The sequence below is a fragment of the Sorghum bicolor genome, chromosome 2 (genome assembly GCF_000003195.3).
Source record: "Sorghum bicolor cultivar BTx623 chromosome 2, Sorghum_bicolor_NCBIv3, whole genome shotgun sequence".
NCBI lineage: Eukaryota > Viridiplantae > Streptophyta > Magnoliopsida > Poales > Poaceae > Sorghum > Sorghum bicolor.
The window spans coordinates 60,604,210-60,628,690 of NC_012871.2; the positions used below are offsets into that span (position 1 = coordinate 60,604,210).

The following is a 24,481-nucleotide window of genomic DNA, read 5'->3' on the forward strand; positions in this document are numbered from 1 at the left end:
TATAGATGAGGTGATTTTATCATGTTAAAAAACATTTACAACTTCTAAATCTACACAAATACTAACCTCCTCTTAGGTTTTATTTTACCAAAAAAAATCAGCTTATTTTGTATTATGTCTTAGTTCATTTGAAAATATCTAAAATAAACTATAAACCAATGAAATATGAAGGGAGTATTAGTTAGATTAATTCTGAAATTTGTTCACATTTACATATTGAAGTAAAAAATAAAGAGGGTAAAATGGTACCCAGAAAAAGCCAATATGGGCGCTAGAACCTCTGATTCAGTGAGCCGAGGCCGGCTTTATAGAGTGTAAATTTTTTTAAAAAAAGATACGAAGGAAAAAAATAAAAACCCTGATAATCCCAAATTACACATGCCCCCAAATAGGTCGCCTATATCCTCTCTCCACCCCTCAATTCGCTCTATAAAACAAACTGCACTGCTCCCTTGGTCCTCCAACAAGAAAGGAACATAGACCAACACAAGGAGGATAGACCTCGATCCGCACACCTCACGCCTGAAGGCCAGATCTGGCCTTCTTCTTCCTCTCGCCCAAGGACAAGGATTGCCTAACATCAAACAACAAGAACCAAAGAAAACACAGCAAGAGCATCGTCGCTCTCTTAAGCAAAACAACGCGCACCACGCACGCCGGCCACTTGCACAGCACGCACGCACGTAGCAGGACGGACGCGCGCATCGGTCGGTGCATGGGGCTCCTGGACCAGCTATGGGACGACACGGTGGCCGGGCCGCGCCCGGACTCCGGCCTCGGCAAGCTCCGCAAGTACGCCTCCTTCTCCCCCTCGTCGTCATCCGCGGCCGCCGTGCCGCCGTCGCCGACCGCAGAGGGAGCGGCGGCGGCGGGCTCCGGCTCCGGCTCCGGCTCCGCGACGCCCGCCGTGACGCGGAGCATCACCATGCTGCGGCCCGCGGCGCTGTCCGTCATCACCTCGCCGCGCAGCGAGTCCAGCTCCGCGCCGTCGTCGCCGTCGCCGGCCAGCGGCGGCGCTCCGGACTCGCCCTTCGGCGCAGGTGACCGACCGGCTCTCGCCATCTTCTTCTTCTTCTTCTTCTTCATTTTTTTTTTCCAGTTCTTGATGTGTCTGTGACTCCGTGTGGGGGGTGTTTAGCTAGCTGAATGAATCTTTGGGACAGTGTTTTAAAAAAAATAGTATAGTTAGAGTGTTGGAGATCTGAAACAAAGCACCGCCGGCTGATGTTGTTGTGTCTCTGTATGTTGCCATCTTTGATGCTGCAGCGACGACGCCCAAGGGAGAGGGCTGGAAGAAGCTGCGCCGGAAAGGCAGGATGGCCAACGGCGGCGACGCCCCCGGCACGCCGAGGAGCCCCACCGTCTACGACTGGTGAGTACTTCGTACGTACCTCACTTATTGTATACGGTATAAAATCGCCTCTATACCACAGATATTTCTGAACGTACCTTACCGTACCGTGAGTGCTACGATGCTATAGAAGTACAGTAGTAACAGTACGGTCGACATGCAATGAATCTTGCTTGGATTTGATATGATATATCATCTGATCTGCGTGTCTCCGACTCCGACGGCAGGGTGGTGATCAGTTCGCTGGACCGCTGAAGCGGCCGGGCCCAAGGCCAACCTGCCCAAGATGAGAACTCCGACAGCCACAAGGAGACCATCAACAGCTAGCGAACTGCAACGAGGATCAGAACAGAGGGACCTCTTTTCAGAGCTTCTGGTGACGGTTCTGTTATAGTGTATACGTTAATTAACGGTGTATATATGTCATCTTCCTGTAAATCTCCGTGTGAGTGAGCTGCTGGCCTGCTGCTGATTTTGTAAGCTAAAGCTACTACTACTCCGTACTACGCTGGGCATCAGCTCGTGCATGTCACCGTACTCGTGTACATGTCGTGAAGGGGGAGGCGGGCAACACAACACAAGCAGCAACAGTAGTGTTGAAGAGAGTACTGATACTCCTACTCCGTAGTACTTATGTGGCTATGTACACTAATCCTGTTGGCTGTTGCTGTACGAGTGACTAGACGCAGCCTCCCCTGCTTCCTAGTAGTCTGTAGCACAGGGTACTCCTCCGTATGGTTTCTGCTGCTGTGTATAATGTAAAATGTATAATAATCCTACTACGCGCGCAACAATAATGCGTGGTTTTGGCAACATCTTGGCTTGTCTACCACAGAAATATCTTATCATCATAGGCGTCTCTATCTCTTCATTGTTTAGTGCTTTCCGGTACCAATAATTCAGTCCGTCCATCGCACTCCTGACGTCAAATCCGTGTGGAGTTTACCCAGTCCCAGGGCAGACACTTCGATGCCATGTCATGCCATTGCCATTGCCATTGCCACCGTGCTCTTTTCTACTGCAAAGTCAAGAGGGTTAACTTCATGACGTGTGACACATCTTTGATCCGTTCCGGCGACGACAAAAAGTTGGCTGCCCACATCGCTAGCTGCGCGCCGTGGCGCAGGTGGTGGTGATCCCCCACACGGACACGGAGGTCCCGTCCCGGCGGAGATGCTGTCGTCGTCTCATCAATCCGGCTCGCTCTCGCTCCCTGCCGGCACGGGACGGCACAGCGTGTCAGCGTCGCTGTTGCCTGTCCTTTTCGTGATCGACCTCCCTTTCCCGCGGCCAAGGCTGCTGCCGTGCCCGGCCGGATTTCTGGCCTCCGATGCAGCTTCCCGTTTCCATGGTGTGGGCTAGTGGAGAGGCTTCAACGACGTCTAATAAGCCTCGCCGTCACGGCATCATGCATGTTATATACAGTATCTCAAAATCATGTAAGGATGCAACAAGTTGTAGACTCTGTAAATAAACCAGGTGAATATACGCATTTCAATTTACTGGACAAGTTTTCCACCCATTATTACTTGTAACAGAAAAAGATATAGAGTACACCACCGATAATCCATCAGACATGACACTTGACCATACCAGTACGAAGTGTTTTGGCTACATCGAGTAAAAGCTGAATGGCCATAACAGAGCACTCTTTACGTTCAGCACTTGATCGCTTGATCAACTGGTTGCCACTAGATTTGGGCTTGGATCAATGAAGAAAGCAACCTGATATACTATAATATATATATATAATTGTTGTGTAAAGTGTACTATGTAGGAGTACTATCCATCACCGTCTGGCAGTAACACTAAGCATGTAATTTATTGGTTGAAGTGCTCCTCTTAAAGCAAAGAAGAATCAGAGGGCGTAAAAGGCTCAAAGATACTGAAACGCCTAGCAGAAATTATGAATTAAGTAAGTTCTTTGTTACTCACAGAATATCTCTCTTTCCCAACAGGGACAACACGGTGTAATGTAGATCTGCAAGTTGCGATAGAAGTGCGTTAGCAGGTTCTGACACACGGCCGTTTATTCTCGTTGGCAAGACAGCATGTATTATAAATGACAAGGAACCAAAAGAATATAACTCAATAACCTTTGTCAATGGATTATCGTATAAGTAGCCGAGCTATCACCATATACTACCTCTACTAAGATACTCATCATGTCAACTACACAGTTGTATGCATGATGCTGTCAATTATGAACCGGAACAAAGTTTCATCTAAATAAATGGGCATGTGTTTTATATCATACAACTTTGAAGAGTTGCAGAAAACAATAATGTTTCAAGTTGCCAGTGCGTGTGAGTGGACTTATGGGGGAACAAAAGTATTAAATGATGATACCTGAAACCACAATTAGTCCACCTTTCTAACAAATCGCCAATATTAACAATAAGGGACCTACAACTACAAGTAAACCAGAATAAGATAATATAATATAATATATTTTGAGCCGGGGTATACAAAACAGGATTAAACAAGTTAAAAAAGCACATCAAGCCAGGTCTGAGGATATCATCATTTTTAGAGTAATAAAGCACTTCAAAAATTTTAGAGTAAATATGTTGGAAGGCTACTGTATTCTTGTATTTGGGATCTCTGTTCATAAACAACAGGAACAAGTATTACCCATGAATGTGGTGAACATCTTCCCAGATCTGAGGATGTCTATCTTTTTCTATGCATATCTACAAGGTGCAAGTAAAGGTCCATAATTTACATGCATGTGAGCGTATAAAAAAAGCTATTATTGTTTCATTGTTCTAAAGTGAATAATATAGGTATTTTTTTGCAGCACTGGTTAGATTGTACTACGTAAAAATTCATCAATTTTAACTTGTGAAAAAAACATGCCTGCAAGCCCGGTGTTCCATCTGTTACCAAAATGGTTAGCATTCCATATTCTGAATGCGCTGCTGCAGCAATAATGTTTTTGTTGTTTTTTCAGACCATTTACGTGACCTGCATCAAATTTTGAATCTCATATTTGATTTGATAAAAAAAAACTAGAAGGAGACATTAAAAAGTTACTCCAGTTACTCAATAAATTCAAAGTATTCTTGCAAATTAACCAGTAACGATTTTTTAGAATCATCAGAGGTTTCACAATAAATTGCACTAGCTAGTACCAACTTGGTCACTATAAATCGACAAATCCTATAGGAGGACATTCGACAGAGTCATGATTTACTATTGGTGGAACTTATGGAAAAAAGAAACAAAAGAATTTTTCAGAACAAAAGTTTATTTTTTAGATATATTTTTTAGAGGAGGGTGGGCCGCGACCTTTATTTTTAGATGTGTTTTATGAATTTTATTGTTGATCGATGTTTTCAATATAAGACTACTTCAAACTTTTATATTTTTTTTATTGCAAGAGGTTTGTCGGTGTCTGGACTCGCGGTCCAAACACTAACTAGTAAATTTGTATCTGTGTGTCCTCGATCCGGAAGGTGATGTAGGAAAAACACAAGGAGTTTATACTGGTTTAGGCCGAGAATGCCCTACGTCTAGTGTGAGGTGGGGATTTGTACTATCCTGCACCCAAAGTGCTCATAGCAGAGGTTACAAGCGGGATGCGAGAGAGAACATGTCTCAAGTCTCAGCCCCAAGTGCGTTATGTGTGTGCATCGTGGTGTGGACTGAGTCGCAACGTCATAGCGTGTGTGACTTAGCCCATGTACGTGTGTGTCGCCCCCCTTGAATGAGGCCCTACCTCCCCTTTTATAGTTTCAAGGGGAGGTAGGGGATACATGTGTTCGTGCTATGACATGATGGTCTTGATCCGAGGCGAGGGTTGAAGCGTGGCGTCGTACAGGGACGGTGAGGCCCTCCATTTCTTGTGTTGTAGCCGTCTATGACCATCGTATGAACGCGCTTGCTCCTGCCACGTTCGTGCTGAGCCATACCAACACTATAGATGGGATGCCCTTACCTGTAGCAGCCATGGCAACCCTTGTACACGCGTGGCTAAGATTGACGTCGTTCATTACCCCCTAGTTCGATCATACGCACAGTGACAGTAGCAGGTGCCACAGTGATGGGAGCAGGTAGCATAGTATTCGTCATGTCCTACTCTGCACGGTGTGGACATGGGCGTGAGGATGTGCCCTGCGTCTCATCTGTCGTACCGTGGCCCCTGGCGAGGTTGAGAAGCCTTGAGCGCTTCATCAGGGGCAAAGTGCCCCAGCCCGGGGCTCGGGCGAGGCAGAGATTATTTGGTCTCGTCCGAGGCCTAGTTGGGTCTCGAGCGAGATAATTGCTCTGGTCTCGTCTAAGACCTGGTTGGGTCTCGGCCGAGATGAAATTGCTCTAGGTTTCTTCCGAGGCCTGGTTAGATCTCGGACGAGACGGATTTGGTTGGTCCAGTTGTCTTTCTTACTAAGGCTCGGTGATTGAGTCCCAGGTAAGATGACAGATGATTGCTTGGACTTTCCAACTTATTATTATTATAAAAAGGGGAAATAGAGTTTTAAGCTGTCTGCTTTGGATATCCTAGGTTATGAAGATACCCAATAAAATTATAATAAACTAAAGTTGATGTAACACTTTTGTTGAGCCCCTTAATTTTTTCTGCCCTTCGTCCCCACCTTCTTCGACACGATCGAGTATGCGAGTAGCAAATTGAACACCCGTTTACTGATGTCACTGCAGGAGCATCGAAATTAGTAAACTTTTGGTCCATAGCCTATTTGAAATACCTGCAAGACAGTGATCAATATGGGGACGTAGCTCATATGGTAGAGCGCTCGCTTCGCATGCGAGAGGCACGGGGTTCGATTCCCCGCGTCTCCAGTTTTGCTAAATGCACTTTTTTCATTTTCGTTTGGCATTCCTTTATAGATGTTTATCCTTTTTCTCTCTTGAAAGTATTCAGTTTTTTCTTTTAACATTCCTTGTTTTTTTCATTTGACATTCCTTTGATAGATGTCTATCCTTTTTCTCTCGTGAAAGTATTCAGTTTTTTCATTTGACATTCCTTCTTTTTTCATTTTCGTTTGGCATTCCTTTATAGATGTTTATCCTTTTTCTCTCCTGAAAGTATTCAGTTTTTTCTTTTAATATTCCTTGTTTTTTTCATTTGACATTCCTTTGATAGATGTCTATCCTTTTTCTCTCGTGAAAGTATTCAGTTTTTTCATTTGACATTCCTTTGATAGAAGTTTAACCTTTTTCTCTCGTGAAAGTATTTAGTTTTTTCTTTTAACATTCCTTTGATAGAAGTTTATCCTTTTTCTCTCGTGAAAGTATTCATTAAGATCATGAAAAACATTACAAGGATGGGGAAAAAGTAGCTTATTGAGATCATTTTTTCTTTTGATTGACATTCCTTTGGTAGAACTTTATACTTTTTCTCTCGTGAAAGTATTCATTAAGATCATGTAAAACATTACAAGGATGAGAAAAAAGTATCTTATAGAGATCATACACACACAAGCTTCACATAACATGATTTTTTTGTTGTATATATGAGCTTGTTCGGCTATAGAGGTTGTGGCCACAGTACCATATGAGAAGAGAATAGGCCATAGCTGCAGCTGCTGCAACAACCAACTTATTCTCCCCTCACATAGTACTATAACTGTAGCCGATTTGGCCCTATGTTTTCGATTTGGCCCTATGTTTTCTTTCACTGAGTTTGCTTTGACATTTCCATTAATGGGGCGATCGAGGGAGATGGGGCAGCTGCTGCAACAACTAGCTTATTCTCTCCTCGTGGAGTATTATAATTGCAGTCGATCTGGCCCTATGTTTCCTTTCACTGAGTTTGCTTTGACATTTTCATTGATGGGGCGGTCGAGGGAGATTGGACTAACATGGGATGGGAGAAGATTCAACCGCCATCACAAAAGAGGGTCAGAGTGCAACACGAGTAAGATAGCCATCGAGCTTGAACGTAGGCCCTGCTTGACACGTCATACCTTTGGACAAATAATCGTTAGTCCACTTGAATCCAAGAGCAATATCGTCTATACGGAAATACTCGTATGCCATGTATATCTGTACCTAGGCCCAAGGTCTCTCCAAGCATACAACGTAAATATTTCAAAGTGACAAAGAATTATAATGATATACTCTGAAATAATTGGCTCGCTTGGCTGAAAAACTATAGTTGAAAGTATTGTTCATTGATTTGTTGTGAGAGAAAAATACTACTAAATGGTTGTTAAATTCTGCAAATAACCTCAACAAATAGAGTAGCTCTTCTCGCCGTTGCTACTCCTGGAGCCACAAGGCTGGTGGGCTTTGATTGGACAGTAGCTGCAGAAAGAGGTACAGTAACTGCAGCGTTACGGCTACTGCAGCAAGCTCTTCCAAGAAAGCTGTTTTCAGTCCACGAAAATTATAATGTTAAAGTTTCAAAAAAAAAATTATAATGGTACTAATAATCTAAATAATCCAAAGACTAACCTTGCAGTTTTCAAGATCGATAAAGTCACTGTGCATGTTTGGCAATTGACGAATTGCACGTCTTCTTTACGTTCTCCGAGTTACATACAGCTTGTTTGGGCAAAACACATGTAAATTATAGGCTCGAGTTGAATCTAAACTTGCTGTTTGGATGGCTAGTGAGTCTACTTATTTTACATCTGGCTAAGGCTGATACCGTTGTAAAATAAAAAAAAGTCTCCGCCGACCGGGAAATGAAAATCTCCACTCGACTCCATTCTCGTTAGACTCGTCCTCGATGTCGGCGACGTCGGCGAGTTGGGGGCTCATGTTCAACTCCTCCCATAGGCCACCCTCCGGCACTTCTGGGCGAGCACCAGGGGCGCCGGCTTTTACAACTCCAGTGACGGCGACATGCATGTCAGGACTCAGGATATGGATTGCGCAGGTTTGATTGCTTCGTAGATAGAATTGGCTCTTGCTCGATGGTCATGGATTGTAGGCCGCTTGATTTTGGGTCGTTTCTTTTGTTGCTGCTATTGTTCTTCAACGATTACCCAAACAATATTTTCCCCAGGAATGATATTCCGGTTGTTTTCTTGTGTGCAAGAAATTTACAGGCAAAAGCAAATTACAGGTGTAACAATTTACGGAGCTTCCCAACAGGCGCTAAGTCTTTCATATTTTGTAGCGGAAGTGTTTGGTTGGAGGTTGAGTGGGTTGGGTTGGATCCAACTCAGTTTTTGAGGACGGAGCCAACCCGTCTAGTGTTTGGTTGCACTTCTGCTTTTAGGGACGGAGCCAACCCAACCCTCCCATCCTCCAACCAAACAGCCACGGGAACGGGTTCGCTCCGACCCGACTCGCCCCGCTCTCCAACCAAACACACGGTATATAGCCATGTTCCAGAGTACACCCATAGCCCGCTACACTATCAGCAACAGAGCAATGTACAAAATATGACGCCATGAGGTTACAGATTTGTCTAAACAAACAACTAAATGTGTAAACAAACAACTAAAAGTACTTCTATCGAGTTCTGTAGACGTGATCACCTTGGCAAGCGCAACATCCATTTCCAGAATAATTCTAGTCATCCCCAACTCAGCAGCATGCTCCGGGCTTTTCATAATTCCCAATGATTCAGCATGCAAGGCGCGCTAGCTGCTCTAGGGATATTCCCTGCTCCTCCTTCAAGAAAATTTCCTTCCCACTCACGAGCCACAAAACCCCAGCCTCCTTGATTTGTAGAAGCATGAAAGGAAGCATCCACATTGATCTTATAGTAATCCGTTGGTGGGGGTTTCCATCTAGAAGCTGAAACCTGTGTATTAGTTTGCATTGAATTTCCACATTGATCTGTAAGCCATTCTTCCTCCTGCATTAGCCTTGTTACGAGCAGACCACCATCGCCAAAGCCATATGAATACCTTTGTTTGTTGTTGCCTTTCTAGCTTCAAAATCTTCATTACAGTTTTGTGCCCAGATGTACAACACTCCAGCCCTGTTCTTATATGCTCTAGATTCAAGGCATGCCAACACTCCTTGGCTCTCTTACATTTAAAGAAAAGGTGTCCACAATCTTCATCCAAACGGCTGCAAATAGGGCATATAGTACCAGTTTTAACCCCTCTTACGATCAAATTTCGTCTTACAGGTAGAGAATTGTGGGCCAGACGCCAAATGAACATTTTAACTTTATTTGGGAACTTCAACTGCCAAATCCTTTGCCATCTAAATTCTTCATCTCCATTTGACCCTGAGGATGAGGCATCTCTCCTCATTTGGTGATCTCAAATGTTCACAGCTAGTTTGTACGCAGATTTTACAGAGAAATAATTCCCATTTGAATCAAAATACCAGGCCAGCCAATCAGGCATAGCAGCGTCAATTGGACTGTTAAGAATGACATTAGCATCTTGTGGCCAAAAGGTGTCCATGACCAGTTTTGCTCATCCCATGTCCGTGTAACCGGATCAACTAGGTCCAAAACTCTTGTTAGGAGCGATGATCTCTGTGGTGTGATGGATCTTCTTATGCATCCTCAGGGCAACCGCGTGTCAGACCAAATATTGATATTTGCACTATTCCCAATCCTCCAAATTATGCCTTGTTTAAGGAGCTGAACTCCCTTCAAAATGCTGCGCCAGAAATATGATATGTATCCTCTAGATGTGCATGTTAGATTTGATCTCTTCCTGCATGGCCCAACGGCCATGCAGATGGATCCGTTCTCCCCTGGATGGCCCAACGGCTAGATCCGCTCCTGATCGGGGAGCCCCAGCCGTTCAATGGCTGGTGGGCCCCTGTCACCCTGCAGTATAAAGAGAAGAGAGGAGAGCCGAGCCACGCACCACGAAGTTGGCCGCTGCCAACACTCCCTCCCACATCTCTAACCCTAATCCGATCTAGAGGGTCGCAGGCAGTGACGGGAAGTTCCACCCCCGCCGCGCTACGACCCGGCGCCCCTCTTCTTCACCTCCGGCAAGGCTACTCCGCGCGTCAAGAACCGGCACTGATGGCGGATCCTGGCTCTTTCTGCTACCAAAGACGATGGTCTGCGTTTTACCTACTATTCTTTACTTTATGCACATCTAGATAATGTATTAGGGCTACAAATACAATCACGTTTTACATGTCTTAGTTCTAAACCGATTAACTCTCTGGTTAGTAGATCCTAATTAAGGTTTATTATTTCTAATAGTGCATTGCAAAAATATTTGAGTTTGGAAAATACTTCGCTTTGAGGACTTGGCCGCACAACGTGTCCAAACATGTTAAGAGCCGCCAACGCTTTCATCAGGGCATAAATTGCGTTACCAAACCACTCCGTAGAGCTTGGAGAACTGGGCTATCGTGGGTCTTTCGCCTTCCTTCTTCAAGCCCAGCTTGTGAGAACTGGGCTATCGTGGGCCAAAACAACTGGACAGATACAGCCCAGCAGCTCCCCTGCACAGCCCAATTCTCAACCTTAGCAGACGAGCGACAGAAGCCCGACACTCCCCACTTCCCCGCTCGGTTTAGGTCCCGACTGCGGACTCCCCGCCGTCCGCGCGATTCCTGACGCTTGCCGTCGCCGTCGCCGCCTCCTGTGCGCCTCCCGGCCGCCTCCTGCAAGCCGCGGCCGGGTCTCCAGCAGGCCAGCCGCGACCAGATGCCTAGGTCTCCCCTCCAGGAGAGAGGGTCACGACCTCGCGGGCTCACGGCCGCCCCGCTGGTGGCGCCCGACGCCCCGCCGCCCCTTGCCCCGTTCTGCCGCTAAGAGTCAGAGTTCAAGCTTCAAGGTGGTGAGAACAGAGTACAGAACAGTATCATATCTAGTTGTTCAATTGCAATTTTCAAATATTCAGTGCATGCCAATGTATTTCCTACCCAATGTGAAATACAGAACACTGCCACCGCGTCTCCTTGTTTCTGCCTCCGTGGATCCAAATGTTGTCGAGGCTCTCCCGCGCCGGCCTCCAGGCCCTGAGCTGGGCGAGACCAGGTCCGTGATCCATCTCTCGGTTCAGTCCTCCTCGCAGCGTCCCTGTTTTCCATTGCTGCTGTGTCTCTCACCATTCAGGACATGAGTTGCTTTGATGTGTGCTTGTGCTAATTACGATTGCTCACCGGATGCTGCCAGGTTTTTCTGACTGTTAAGTTCTGATGCGCTCGTCATCGTCGATTAGCTATGCGCACAACGTGCCTATGGATTTTGATTTGAGTCGTTTGGTCCTAAGGGTATCAAGTTTTAATTAGCCTATGTGCCAATAGGCTCGGTCTGGGGTTGAGGCTTACTCCCTCTATTCACAAATAAATGCGTCTCTGAGGAGTCAAACCTTTTTAAGTTTGGTCAAATATATAAAAAAATATACTAATATGATATTTATCATATGTAATAATGTAATATGTATCATTAGATTGAACATGAAATATACTTTCATAATATACTTATTTGTAGATACAAATATTGATATTATTTTATATATTTCTAGTCAAACTTAAAAAAAAGTTTGACTCCTCGGAAAGTGAGACGAGCATTTATTTGTGGATGGAGGGAGTATTGTTTGAAGCAACCATGGTGAATTGCAGGCCAGCCATAGTTCTGGTTGTTTGTTTGTCTGTCACCCGGTCTGTACTAGAGTGCCTGGTGACGCAATGCTGAATGAATTGATATTGTGTCTCATTGCTTCTTCTGTTTTTTTCTGGTTGGTAACTTGGTAAGCCATGTGCCCAATATTAGCCTAACTGACTGACATTTTCAGTTAAATACCCTTTAGGGGTAATTCATATTAATTATCCATTTCATGAAGAGCATCTTTCAATTTGTGTTTGGGTCCTGCACTTTTTTTTTGAAAGAGATGCACTGATGCAGTTAGTTAATGTATCTTTGATCCCGTGAGAGGCTCTTTACAGTGGTAAAGGGTGTGTGCTCGTGACCTCGCATCTGGGCTTACCACACACTCTCCTGGCTATGCTCATCACGACTTAATATTTGGATTCTATGCAAGTAAAATACACTTGTATTCCTTTTTTTTTTTAAAAAAAAGAGAAATCGTAACCAGCGGTTAAAGTTACTTTTAGAACAATGTTCTCTTTCACATTGGCCCACGTTTTGGACTGGTTTGCTCAACAGCATTTTGTGACTACATTTCCTCCATATGATCTACGTAAATTCTTCTGACCTTAAATACCAGGGCAAGGTTCAATTACTTCAAGGAGCAACGAGGTGGGGGCCATTAGCTCTTATATGATCTGTGCGGTTAGTTGTTTCCCTTTTCTATAGTTCTTGATCTCCTTTTCATGTTATAGAATTTGTACTTCCTGTTCATTATGAATTTTACTTCTCTTCGAAGTTTCCTTAACTTTCTTTTCTAGTGCCTGTGGATTTATGGAAACCATTGCAACTGCAATTTGTGCTAACTAGATCTCCGAACTCCTTAACTTGTTGCTTCATTTTTTCCCTCGAACACTTGTTGCTTCATTCAGAATGTTAGATATACCTTGGCATATTTATTACTCCCTCCATCCCAAATTATAAGTCATTCCAAGAACCTTAGAGAGTCAAACTATCTCAAGTTTGACCAAACATATGTGATAAAATAATAGCATTTACGATGTCAAACAAATATAATTAGATTCTTCATTAACTATATTTTCATAGTAATACCTATTTGATGTCATAAATCATTTTAATTCTCTCTATAATTTCGGTCAAACTTGAGATGCTTTGATTCTCAAAGATTCTTGGAATGCCTTATAGTTTGGAATGGAGGGAGTATATATGAAGCTGTAGCTGCTTACTGCAAATAGTTTTGTTCATCGGAATAACAAATGAAATACTTTCAGGGGAGGAATCTCTTCTGTTCTGCCACGATTTCTACAGCTACAGGAAGTGACAGTAACAACAAACCTGAAGCTAAGTGAGTTTTTATTTCTTCACATTTCTTGCTTGGCCAGTTAGCTGCTGCTACTGAATATATTTCTTGCTTACAAAACCACTATCCTTAGTTCTGTATATCTGCTTGTCTCTAAAAGAAACATTAATTATCCACTGATGCTTTCTAGATCTACATCTGTTCCTTTAGACCTTTACAATTTAATGCCTATCCATTAGGACCATTACAATTGTATTTTAGGTGATGATCGAGCAGATGAAAGTAACCATTCTGAATCTGGGGTATCAAAACGAACCATGCAATTACTTTTGCAGCTATGTTGGCTAGCAATTACCAATCTCTTTGATATTACTTGCAATGGTGCGATTCATGAATCAGGGTCTAAGGAAACATTGAACATTCACACCTGACTGATGATTTCGCCCATCAGATTTCTTCCATCAAATGCCCAACCAGATGGTTTTTTTTGCTTCTGTTTTGAAGTACTTTGAGACACTGTTTTTAGTCTAAAATGGCAATGAGGTTGACTCCCTTAAACCTATCTTCCTTTTTTTTTCATTTGTAGTGCTTTTTGCACTTAAGATTTCCATTTCTTAAATGGGTAGAGACACTGATTAGAGGACTAAGTACGTACAGGACCAAGAAATTATACAATGATCAGGACATGACTTAGAAGGGTAGCTCAATAAATGTATCATATAGAGTTTTGACGAGATAAAAGGTATGCATATGATCTCAATTGATTAGACAAATAGCCAAGTGACCTAGCTGCAATTCTCATTTTAAATTCATTGTAAAAAGATTTGGGAACTGCATGATTAAACATTTCTCCACCTATAAGCCATCAGCCTACTTGAATAACTCTTTTGTAAGTTGCCTACTTCATATGTTGCCAGTTGACATGTCATGCTTGTTGGACCTCTACGCGTGATGTTAAAAATCTGCTTCCAGACTTAAAGTTCGGTTGCCGTTTAGGCCTTCCCCAATGCTGCTTTTTTACTAGTAGTCCCAAGTGCCATGTAGGATTGGATAAAAAAAGTATGTGCTCTGCACTTGTCATAGTGGCTTGTGGAGGTTACATATGCTACATACTGGGAGGCATAATGAAAGGAAAAAGTTTATTTGCAAACCACAAGCAGTGATAGTTTGCATCGTGTGAATACTAATCTAACATTTTCTAGTCTATGTGGATCACATTATTTGTACTAGAACCACTAAGAGTGTTAGCCTCCATTGGTGGTGCACTTATATGCTATGAAGTTATGCTTACAGCAGCCAGCCTGTTTATTTCTAGTCTATGTGGATGACATTATTTGTACTAGAACCACTAAGAGTGTTAGCCTCCATTGGTGGTGCACTTATATGCCATGGAGTTATGCTTACAGCAGCCAGCCTGTTTCGGTGCCTACATTTCCCAAAGCTTTTTCTAAGGCAACCTTCCAGTATCCATTAAGTAGTGTTTTATGGACTAGTGTGTCCAAAATATTTTTTTCCCATGTCAACACGCACCAGACTCGTCTCTGGTCAATCCAAGTGGCTAAGTAGGGAGGGGAGATCGAGTAGAGAGCCTAGGCCTAGGGGAAGGCCACTGGAGAGATGAAGCAGGCATGGTAACCCATTTTGCTAGTCAGAGCTGTGAGAAGATGGCCGCTGCCGGTTATCTATTGCAGCAAGAACGTTGTGTTGAGGAAGAAGAACAGGGGGTGGGGGTAAGGAGAGGAGGTGGCAGTGGCAGCGGCTGTGTGTATGAGCTGGGAGCAGAGGAGGGATTAGGGTATGTTAGAGCATGTAAGATGCACAATGCTTATGGAGGTGCTTAAAGAGAAACATTAAGCATTTACATAAGCAACATGACTTACAATAGAAGCACCTGTTATTATAGGCTCTTAGCTAGGTTGTTAAACATTAGACTCTATTTAAGCTCTCCTTTTTATATGGCAAACATGGTGCTTGTCCAACCCACCTCATCCTTCACACAACTCTCTTCCCTTCTCAGCTCAGTAGGGGGTGTTACATCCATCACAAGCCAAAGGCAATGAATGGATTTGCGTGAGGAAGAGCTCCATCCAGCACAAATTCAAGAAAAAAGCTTGACTTGAGCGAGATGAGTTCGACCCTCCACGGCTGGTGGATGGCGGCACACTGCTGTGGCCCAATTTTTTACAATTTGGCCCTTTTTTTGAAGAAAATTCTCTTTTGGACCCTTGAAAAATTTAAACTCAGTTTTGGACCCAGGGGGTCGACGCCATGCTTCATGGCGTCGAGGTTACACGTCTCAACGCCATGGATCACGGCATCGAGCTCCCTGGCCGAGCCCAGCGTGGCGTAGATCACGACGTCGAGCCTTCAACTACAAATCAGCAGGCTCCTCGGGGCGTAGTCGTAGACGACGAGCATCTCGCCGTGGTCCGTGCACCACCCGCGCAGCTGCACGAGGTTCCTGTGCCGGAGCTTGGCCAGGTTGCAGAGCTCCCTGGCGAAGCGGACGCGCAGCGCCGGGCACGTCTTCATGCCCAGGCGCTTCACGAGGACGTGGACGCGGCCGTGGCCGGTGTCCAGGAAGCCCTCATACCCTGTCCCGAAGTCCAGCTCCGCGACCACCTGCGACTCGGAGAAGTCGTTGGTGATGGCGACGATCTCCTTGTAGGGTATCTCACGCGGCATGTCCACGTGCGGGATCGCCGCCACGGGAGATTGCCGCGACGATGACCGCCGGCCGGAGCCGGAGTCAGCGGACGCGGACCTGGAGCCGGCCCTACTCCCGTCTTCCGCGGTGTGGTAGATGGTGTCCGCAGCCGCGGTGGCGTAGACGGGATTGGACAGAGACGTCGTCGCCGTGCTTCTGTCGGTGGTGACGGTCGTGGCGCCGGAGTCGGAGGCCGACGAAGTGGTGAGGGAGAAGTACTTCGGGAGCGCCACGAACGACGGCAGACGCGGGAGTTCGCCGCCGGAGCAGCCGTCGGAGGTTCTCCACCACCCACCTCATGGTCGAACGCGCCCTGGGGTCGTGCAGCGAGCAGAGGAGGCCGAGGTGCATGACCCTTCCGACGTCGAACAACGCGGAGGCGCCGCCGTCCGGCAGCTTCGCGTCAGCGGCGTCGAGCAGCTTCCCCTCGTCAGACAGCCGGTGCACCCAGTCGAGCATGAAGATCTGGTCGTCAGGGTACGCCAGGTCGACGGCGTCTGCTGGTTTGTAGTTGAAGGCTCGACGCCGTGATCTACGGCGTCGACCTCTCTGCCACGTCGGACGCCACGCTGGGCTCGGCCAGGGAGCTCGACGCCGTGATCCATGGCGTCGAGACATGTAACCTCGACGCCATGAAGCATGGCGTCGACCTCCTGGGTCCAAAACTGAGTTTAAGTTTTCCATGGGTCCAAAAGAGAATTTTCTTCAAAAAAAGAGCCAAATTGTAAAAAATTGGGCTGCTGTGGCGCCATCAAGAGCGAGGGGAGCAATGGAGGCGAGCTCAGTGTGGAGGGCTGGGCATCACTTGCCTTGATTGCCAGCTAGCCGCCCTCCTGAATTGTCCCGCTTGCTTTTGTTCTTGTCTCCTACTCCATGTCTGTCATCAAGCACAGCCTTGGAGACCTAGCTGTGCATACACGGTGGCAGTGACCTTTGTTTCCTTGCCAGGAAAAGATTGCCTAGCCAGAATCTACATACTTTGAGGAAGGATTTGACTTTATCAGCAGTTGTCACAGAGCCGACGGGCTGATAGTTCGGCCCAGTTATCTTTATAAGTTTAATTATCTTTATATTTGCAATTTATATTAGTCCCAAATAGGTTATTTAGCAAAAGAGGTGAAGTAGAAGGGACATAAATATTTGTACTCTATTGATATAATCAAGCAATGAATTATGAAGAAACAATTCTAGTCTCCCTCAATCTCTCAAGCTCTTGGCAAAGCATAAGGCCTAGTTATCCCAAATACCCACCACGATCATAACAGCAGTGCATAGGTTGACCCTTTTTTAAGAAAGAGTTGATCAGCTGTGCATAGTCACAAGGAAACTAAGGTAACAAACAGGCTTGATTTTCCATTGGAACCATGGGAATTGACGACACCCATGGAGGCATCATGGAGAAAAAAGTAGGCACAACACACACACGAGCATGGACACAAAAGTTAGTAGCTTTGGGTCCCTCTAAGCACCATTCCCATCTTTTCTTTTAAAGGTTCTTTCCAATGTTTTAAATAGCGGGCTATAGAAAATAGCGTATTCCTGTCCCATACGCTATTTGCGTTATAGCGAACGCTATAGCGGTGCTATAGCCCCGCTATAGCGGCTGCTGTACACAACAACGTGTTGTAGCTATCCACGCTATAGCGGCGCTATAGCGCGCTATTTATTTGGAAACAAGCAAAATATATAATAGACAACAAAAAGTTCAAACAATCACCATATTTCACAATCACAAATCCCAAATCACAGGTGTTTTACAGATTAAATGTTTAATACATAACTAACTCATAAGCATAATGCATGACAACATAGTGCAAAACCACAAGTGCATAAGCACAACACAACAAATAAGTGCATGACAACATGATCACAGAGAAACAACAATAGCGCGCAAATAGCGGCGCTATGGCGCTATTTCAATTTAGCGGCGCTTTAGCGCGCTATAGCGCCAATAGCGCTGATAGCGTAAAAACGAGGTATAGCTTCGCGTCGACTTATTCTGGCCGCTATAGCGGCGCTATAGCGCGAAAATAGCGTGCTATTTAAAACATTGGTTCTTTCCATAAGCATCATCCATAGGCATTCTCATTGTACATGTCCTTCTTAATGTCTCTTGTTACTTGTTAGGCTGGATGGGCTAGCAGGCAGCACATAGAGACCGATCTTATCTTTTTCTCTATTATTTTTCCCTTTCCGCCATTTTAATTATCTTGTGCTGATGTATATACACTATTCAGTGAGGTTTGTTTTGCTGTTCAGTAGCAGCTTGTTTTATGCCGAAAGACTTAAAAATGACTTTGTAAAAGTTAAAAGTAAGAGCATCTCCAAAAGCTCCTTAAAAATTACTTGATAAACAATGATTATGCCAAGTGAACAAAATGAATAGGGAGCTCGATTTTTACCTTTGTCCAATACCTCCTAATATTTAGCTTTGAAAACTCGAAAACCGGGCGAGAGGAGGAAAAACCGGGCGGGAAGGGGGGGAGGGGGACCGCAGCAGAAGGGCACCTGGATGTATAGAAAGCAAGGAATGCTTGCATATTTGTGAGTTGAGGGGGTGATTACTAAGTGCTAATCTTTAGGCAGTTCAAATGCATGAATGGAGGACTGTTTTTTCCTTTTTACCAGAAAAAGTGGATTAGGGAGTTATTATATATGTATTAGACAAATCCCTGAATCATATTTTCTAGAGTTTGTCAAGTCAGACACCTGTACCCGAGTCTGGCGTCACCACCTGCACCAGTGTCCATGTGTAGTCAATCTTTGCTGCACAACTTTGTCAATGTGGTGTGGTCAATCTTCATTGAACATTGAAAGTCACTCCATGTAGGTGTGGTTTGTGAATATGCTTCATCCTTGCGATAATACAAACCAAGTAGCCCTATGCCTGTGTGGTTTGTGAATGGTCAATCTTCATTGAACATTGAAAGTCACTCCATAAATGAAGTATGTTACATGTTCCATTGACTAATTATGAAAATAAATTCAAAGGTCAAGACTTGTTACTGTCTTGTCTTGTACTTTTTATGTGTAAAATCTAATGAATCACGTACAGTGTTGAGGTATAAGATGAATATTTAATTGTAATAATAATTTTACTTTTTTTTACTGACGACTAATCTCTACCTTGCAGAATATCTGTGACTTTTGTCTGTAAGGATGGTGAGGAAAAGCTTGTTAAAGTTCCTATTGGAATGTCAATGCTAGAGGCTGCTCATGAGAATGACATAGAGCTTGAAGGTCCTTCGCCTTGCTGCTTTTAAAAGCTTTATGCCTTTGTTCATTTTGTTTTTATTTCTAGTGCCTATTGATACCATTTGAACTGTTAGTTAAGGGGCCTTTTGTGTTGAACTTTGCTTTAGATACCTTAGTATGCTGCCTGTCATTCTGTTATTTTACACCACCTTTGGTTCATCTATTAACATTTTCCTTAAATTTTGTAAGCCTGTTTCTTGTTCGCTTTACTGACAAAAAGAAAAGTAAATGCATAGTTGTTTGTGAATTCATATGAAACGCCTGTTGTTTTGTTATGTTTACCAGGAGCATGTGAGGGCTCTCTTGCATGTTCGACATGTCATGTGATTGTAACGGTATGTCAATCTATGCACAAGGCTTTAGCCAATTGAGACAGCTATAAGTTTAGTTTGATATGAAAAGCTTTATTCAGGATGTAAACTTCTACAACAAATTGGAGGATCCTGTGGATGAAGAAAATGATATGTTGGACCTTGCTTTTGGTCTTACAGAGACGTATGTGTATTTTCTTTCTAAATCCTACAGAACTTATTGTTTCGGTTGAACTAATTAAGATCCCATTTCAGATCTCGCCTTGGTTGCCAAGTAGTTTCAAGCCCTGAGCTTGATGGCATACGATTGAAACTGCCAACAGCAACCATACATTTTAAAGCTGATGGGTATGTTGCAAACGCACACTGAGAGCAATAACAACATGAAAGTTACATTTTTTGGAATTTGGATGCCCCGCTCAATTTAACACAGCATTAGATTGAGATGTATATGTTTGTTTACAGTTTTATCAATATTCAATTCCAAGTTTACACGTTAATCTTGTTTCCTTCTCTGATTTTGGTGAGATGGAAAATTTCAACTTTGTCAAACTACAGTTGTAAATTAAGTGGTTATTTACTATTTCAAATAACAGAATTCCACATGCTTGAAAACATTCTCTTTTGTTGACTATGAGTTATTCTGTTCTTATGCAATGGCGAAACCACACTGGGAGGCAGCTAGGTTTACAAAGTGTGCATAGCTAACCGTGTTCAGTTGCTTTCGAAAAAGTATGTGATTCAGCCTGTAACGCATTTGAAATCCTGGAAAGAGCTATGACTTCTTCATTCTAGTATTGAATTCCTAAAGCACTTTCTGCTGAATATATTCAACTAAAGATAAGTGCAATGTCTCATTGAGCAGTGTGCTGACTGGTATTATCATAGAAACATGACCCACAGTTTTAAGTCACATAACTTTTCTATGGGTTGCATTAATCGGCTTGGAGATGAAGGGTCTGTTTGGTAGAGTTCCTCCTGCTTTAGATTAGATTCTCTGTGGAAGTTGATTCTCAGACTAAAAATGTTTCTCTATGATTCTCTAGGATAAACCTTGCATATACTCTATGCGTGGATTGAATTAGCAGAAGGTACTTTTCTCAGCTCCTAGTTCATTTCAGACACAGAATCACTTCCAAGTAAAAAACTGTTTGGTAGAGCCCCCTGGATTTAGCCTGGAACCTGAGTAATGTGCAAGTGATGACAAGTTTTACTAACCAATCTTGCTACTTTCTTACGAATGCTAAGATTGGTGCTTTGTTTCACTGTGTTGCCCTTTCTGCAATTTCGTCCTTTGTATTCGTTTATGTCAAAGTCCTTTTCTTTTATATATGTGGGGCATAGGTTCGTTGGAATATCTTTTACTAATGTGAATCATAGATGTGCATATGTGAAAAATTGTTTTCGGAATAGACACGCCTTTATGGGAGGAAAGCGGACTCCTGAGACTGACACGTCCTTCAGTTTCTATTTGTGATCGTTGTTGAACCACAGATCACATCAGAATAAACAAATATAATATCCATGTTCAGTTTCTCTAGTGCCTGAGAATCTTGGCAGACACATTTGGGAGGCCCTACTGCCCTACTGACCAGGTTTGCTCTCTGTTGTTTTCGCTCGGGAGAAATATCAGATCGAGTTGTCTCTTCTGTAAGCGATACTATTTCTTTTCTAGGTGTTGTCACTTGAGGTATCACCTGCCAGCTGAAGTCCCCCTCTTGTTGCTAAATGCTAAATTGCTGGTGTCATGTTTTGCATCTCTTTGGCTGCCTTTTGGCTTTCTAAATTATGTTCTATGGTCAGCGTTTGTGACATTGACGTCCCAAGATTTTGCCATTCATCCGAATATTGGTCATGGTGGCATGAGCATTACTGTCGCTGGCAGCATCCCTGATTGTGGATGTGGACAGTTGGACCTGCTTGATTTTTTGTGTATGCACGAGCTGATTCCAATGGTGCCTTGTTATGTACTTCTAGTGCTGTTTATTGGCACAGTTGATGTGACATGCTGCTGTTCTGGAGCTAGTTACGTCAGCTTCATCTAGAAGCAATTCTTTCTACAAAATATTGAGTTTTTCAGCTTCAATTATCAGAAGGTTTCTACGAAATTTGTCCATGTGCACACACCCTCTGCAGGTTCGCCGATTGTTTGTTATTTTTAAGATTGAATATGTTGAACTGTCTCGGTAATTTATACGTGCGGGTGTGCAGCTCAGGTCCGGGGCAGAACTGCAGAAGTGGTCATGCTGCACCCTCGTGAGTCCTGACCGTTGATCCAAGTATAGAATTCGTACAAGAACATATTTCAACTCTTGCCGACACTGTTCAATCGTTTCATACCTCGAAATTTGCTGTTGCTCCTATCGTATTGGTTTTGTGGTTCCTGCTTCATTTGGGTTAAAAAGTTGGCAACTTGGCAAGAGGGACAGGAGAACTAACGTCTGCATACTTTCTCGTAGACCGTAACGTCAGTTCACTTTCACCATAATGCGATCTGAGAAATGCCATCAGGAGTCGTCGCGTCGTTGCGTTTAGGTGAAGAGTTACTGTCAGTTTGTTTTTGATCTGCCAATTACGGTGGCCGGCAAGAGATGCTGGCACAGTGCCAGTGACGTGGCCAGAGGTTAAGGGGCAGCCGGGCAGGTGTCATGAAGTTCTTCACACAAACAAATGCACTGAAAACTTATTTCGTCGTACGTACCTGAAACACCATTCTGGAATTTTGCGACGTGTTGCGTTACATCTCGTTGCACGCTTGCATTGCTGATCCATCTCCAGTTTTCTGACCGACAGCCCTGTTTAGGATGATGGTCCTTGGACGGACACAGTCTGAGAATGTCTGACGAAGCACCTATTAACAGGCAGTGTAGTAGTTTCGTCTTATTTGACATTAGTATCTAATTATGGACTAGTTAGGCTTAAAAGATTCATCTCTCAAATTACTCTATGTCTGTGTTTTTAGTTTTGTAAATAGTTTATATTTAGTACTCTATGCATGTGTCTAAACATCGATGTTTTGGGCGATAAACTTTAACAGGGAAACCAAACCGGGCAGGGTACTGCCACTCCACGGTGCACGGCACGACGGTTCACGCAGCAGCAACAGCTGAAGCATCGCCTGGTGCAGTAGCAGCACACATCATGGCAAAAGTCCTGGGGTTTTCCATCCAGTGTACCTGTCTGACGGTCCAGATCAATTGCGCTATCAGATGGAGTAGGTAAAATAACTACATATGCCTTCTCTCTTTTTCCCACTTGATTCAATAGGCGCAAGACAAGGAAGCTTTGAGTGAAATGACACATGGCTTATGATTTGTTAATGATGCATGGTGGCATCTGTGCGGGGTTATTCTCGAGACCTCATTGCAATGCACTTACATTTTAGAACCTTATTATTCATGCGTTGCTCCCTTTGGAATCACGCGAAAACTAGCTAGAGGTCGCCATGTCGTCGCAGTCCATAGCTGTCGGCCTTGGAAGTCCTGCGTATTGACATTTTTGCTGGCTATTTAAAGTATCTTTTGCAATCGATTACCTACCCCATGAGACGTAATTGTACGCCCATTTCCTTCCTTTTTTTTCCGCCATTGATCATGTCTACTAGTTCCTTCCACTAGAAATTCATGGAAAACTGGAGAAGGATAGCAAATACTACTAGGGTTGATGAACTGAGGGTTTGGAGGCCAGTGGATGGCAACGTCATCAGCCGTGGTTGGTAAACGTTCATTTCATCACGGCATAGTTTATATCGTCTCAACGCTGTTGCCGCCGGATCTTCCTCCATCTGACGCCGATACTCCAAGTTGTGTGTGTTTCCATCGTACCATCATACCATACCACCTTGACTGTCGTTGTAATTAATAATGCGTCCTTGATGATGCTGATGGATGGATTAGTCCCTGAGACTGCAAAAGAACGAATGTAGCACGTCTCGATGCCATGGATCAGTCACCATTGGCACCTGGATTTACTTACGTGCTTGACAACACGCCACAAGTGAGTAGATCATCGATTAACCTATGACACTTAGGTCTAGTTGAGGGTAGAAATTCATCGTGGCTTACACATCACTCGCTTGGATTTTGCTCTGGAATTCCTACGAGATCATTATCTGGACAATGGACCTAGCTATCATTTGAATGATTGAGCAAGAGCAATTAACCGCTCAACAACTACCTTGTCATTTTACGGCGATGGCATTGGACTCTTTTGACTGATGTGTTATGTTAGTTTTCTAGATGCATGCCACGAAAACAGGGGAGAGATGATGTATTTAAATGAAAGTGGAAGAAAGTTATTATGAAAATGTCAAAAAGGAAAAATGTTCAGAGAAATGTTTTTTAAGAGGAAAAAAATGTTGTTTATCAAAAAAAAAGAAATAAAAAGGAAAAGGGGTGACAGACTTTGTGGGCAGCAACTACCTCTTGCTGCGCTACCAAGTTCCCGGCAAGCGTAGAAACGGGAAAGCAAATATGTACTCATCTTTCTCTTGCTCAAAAAGATAAGAACAAATAAGAAAATCGAAAAGAAAGAAAGAAAAAAGGGTATCAGACCCTGCCGGCACTGGTGTTAGGGAAACTGAATCAAAAGATGTTACCACTGACCGCAATGCATGCAGGAAAAGGGATGAGTATGCAAATGTTCTTTATAATCACAAGAAAACGTTTGGTGTTAACTCACCCGCAGCAAGTGTATATATAGATTGGGTATGTTTAGGTTTATATGTTGGCGATATCTATTTCATGCATGAGTGGAAGAAAACTATATTTGCCCTTCTTTGTGTCTATATATATGGTGCATGTCTCACAAAGAAATGGAACGCCTGCATCCCATCTGGAATTCTGGACTGTGGAATTTTTTCCATGTCAACAGAAGAACAAACCCGAAATAAACATGTGCATATGAGAGTGGTTTGGTTCTTGCTAGCTCTCCAAAAGTCCAAATGGTAGTTCTACTCTCCAAATGTATCTTCCCTGTGTGACTCTGGAAATAGAAGTTTGCACACTTTTAGTTAAAGAACATTATGTGTATCCTTTTTTATGTGCTTTTGTAGGGTACTAATTTCAGGTCACTATTCAGAGAATTATTAATTGATGCCTCA

General features: G+C 43.7%; 2 protein-coding genes and 1 non-coding gene across 9 annotated transcripts; all 3 read left to right on the forward strand.

Annotated features, from left to right (window-relative positions):
• Positions 439-2,166, forward strand: LOC8080986 (dormancy-associated protein homolog 3). 2 transcript variants are annotated; one of them, XM_021452113.1, is made up of 3 exons: positions 439-1,040; positions 1,267-1,383; positions 1,579-2,166. In XM_021452113.1, exons 1-2 carry the CDS (start codon positions 716-718, stop codon positions 1,374-1,376), a joined length of 435 nt encoding a protein of 144 aa, XP_021307788.1. In that variant the 5' UTR covers positions 439-715; the 3' UTR covers positions 1,377-1,383; positions 1,579-2,166. The 2 variants fall into 2 exon arrangements, with proteins under 2 accessions (XP_021307788.1, XP_002460264.2); XM_002460219.2 differs by having other exon boundaries at positions 440-1,040; positions 1,267-1,372.
• Positions 6,079-6,151, forward strand: TRNAA-CGC. Its single transcript has one exon. It is a non-coding gene; the product is annotated as a tRNA-Ala (tRNA).
• LOC110433025 (2Fe-2S ferredoxin-like) lies at positions 10,748-22,772 on the forward strand. Of its 6 annotated transcripts, none has more exons than XR_002450392.1 (10): positions 10,748-11,031; positions 11,136-11,234; positions 12,427-12,491; positions 13,079-13,152; positions 18,948-19,054; positions 19,355-19,404; positions 19,482-19,564; positions 19,636-19,728; positions 20,427-20,975; positions 21,056-21,469. XR_002450392.1 is itself a non-coding variant. In XM_021454589.1 (10 exons), the coding sequence occupies exons 2-9, from the start codon at positions 11,180-11,182 to the stop codon at positions 20,458-20,460; spliced, it is 561 nt and encodes a 186-aa protein (XP_021310264.1). In that variant the 5' UTR covers positions 10,748-11,031; positions 11,136-11,179; the 3' UTR covers positions 20,461-20,471; positions 22,418-22,772. The 6 variants fall into 6 exon arrangements, 5 of the variants coding, with proteins under 5 accessions (XP_021310264.1, XP_021310262.1, XP_021310261.1 ...); XM_021454589.1 differs by lacking the exon at positions 21,056-21,469 and adding an exon at positions 22,418-22,772 and having other exon boundaries at positions 20,427-20,471; XM_021454587.1 differs by lacking the exons at positions 20,427-20,975; positions 21,056-21,469 and adding an exon at positions 22,418-22,772 and having other exon boundaries at positions 10,748-11,034.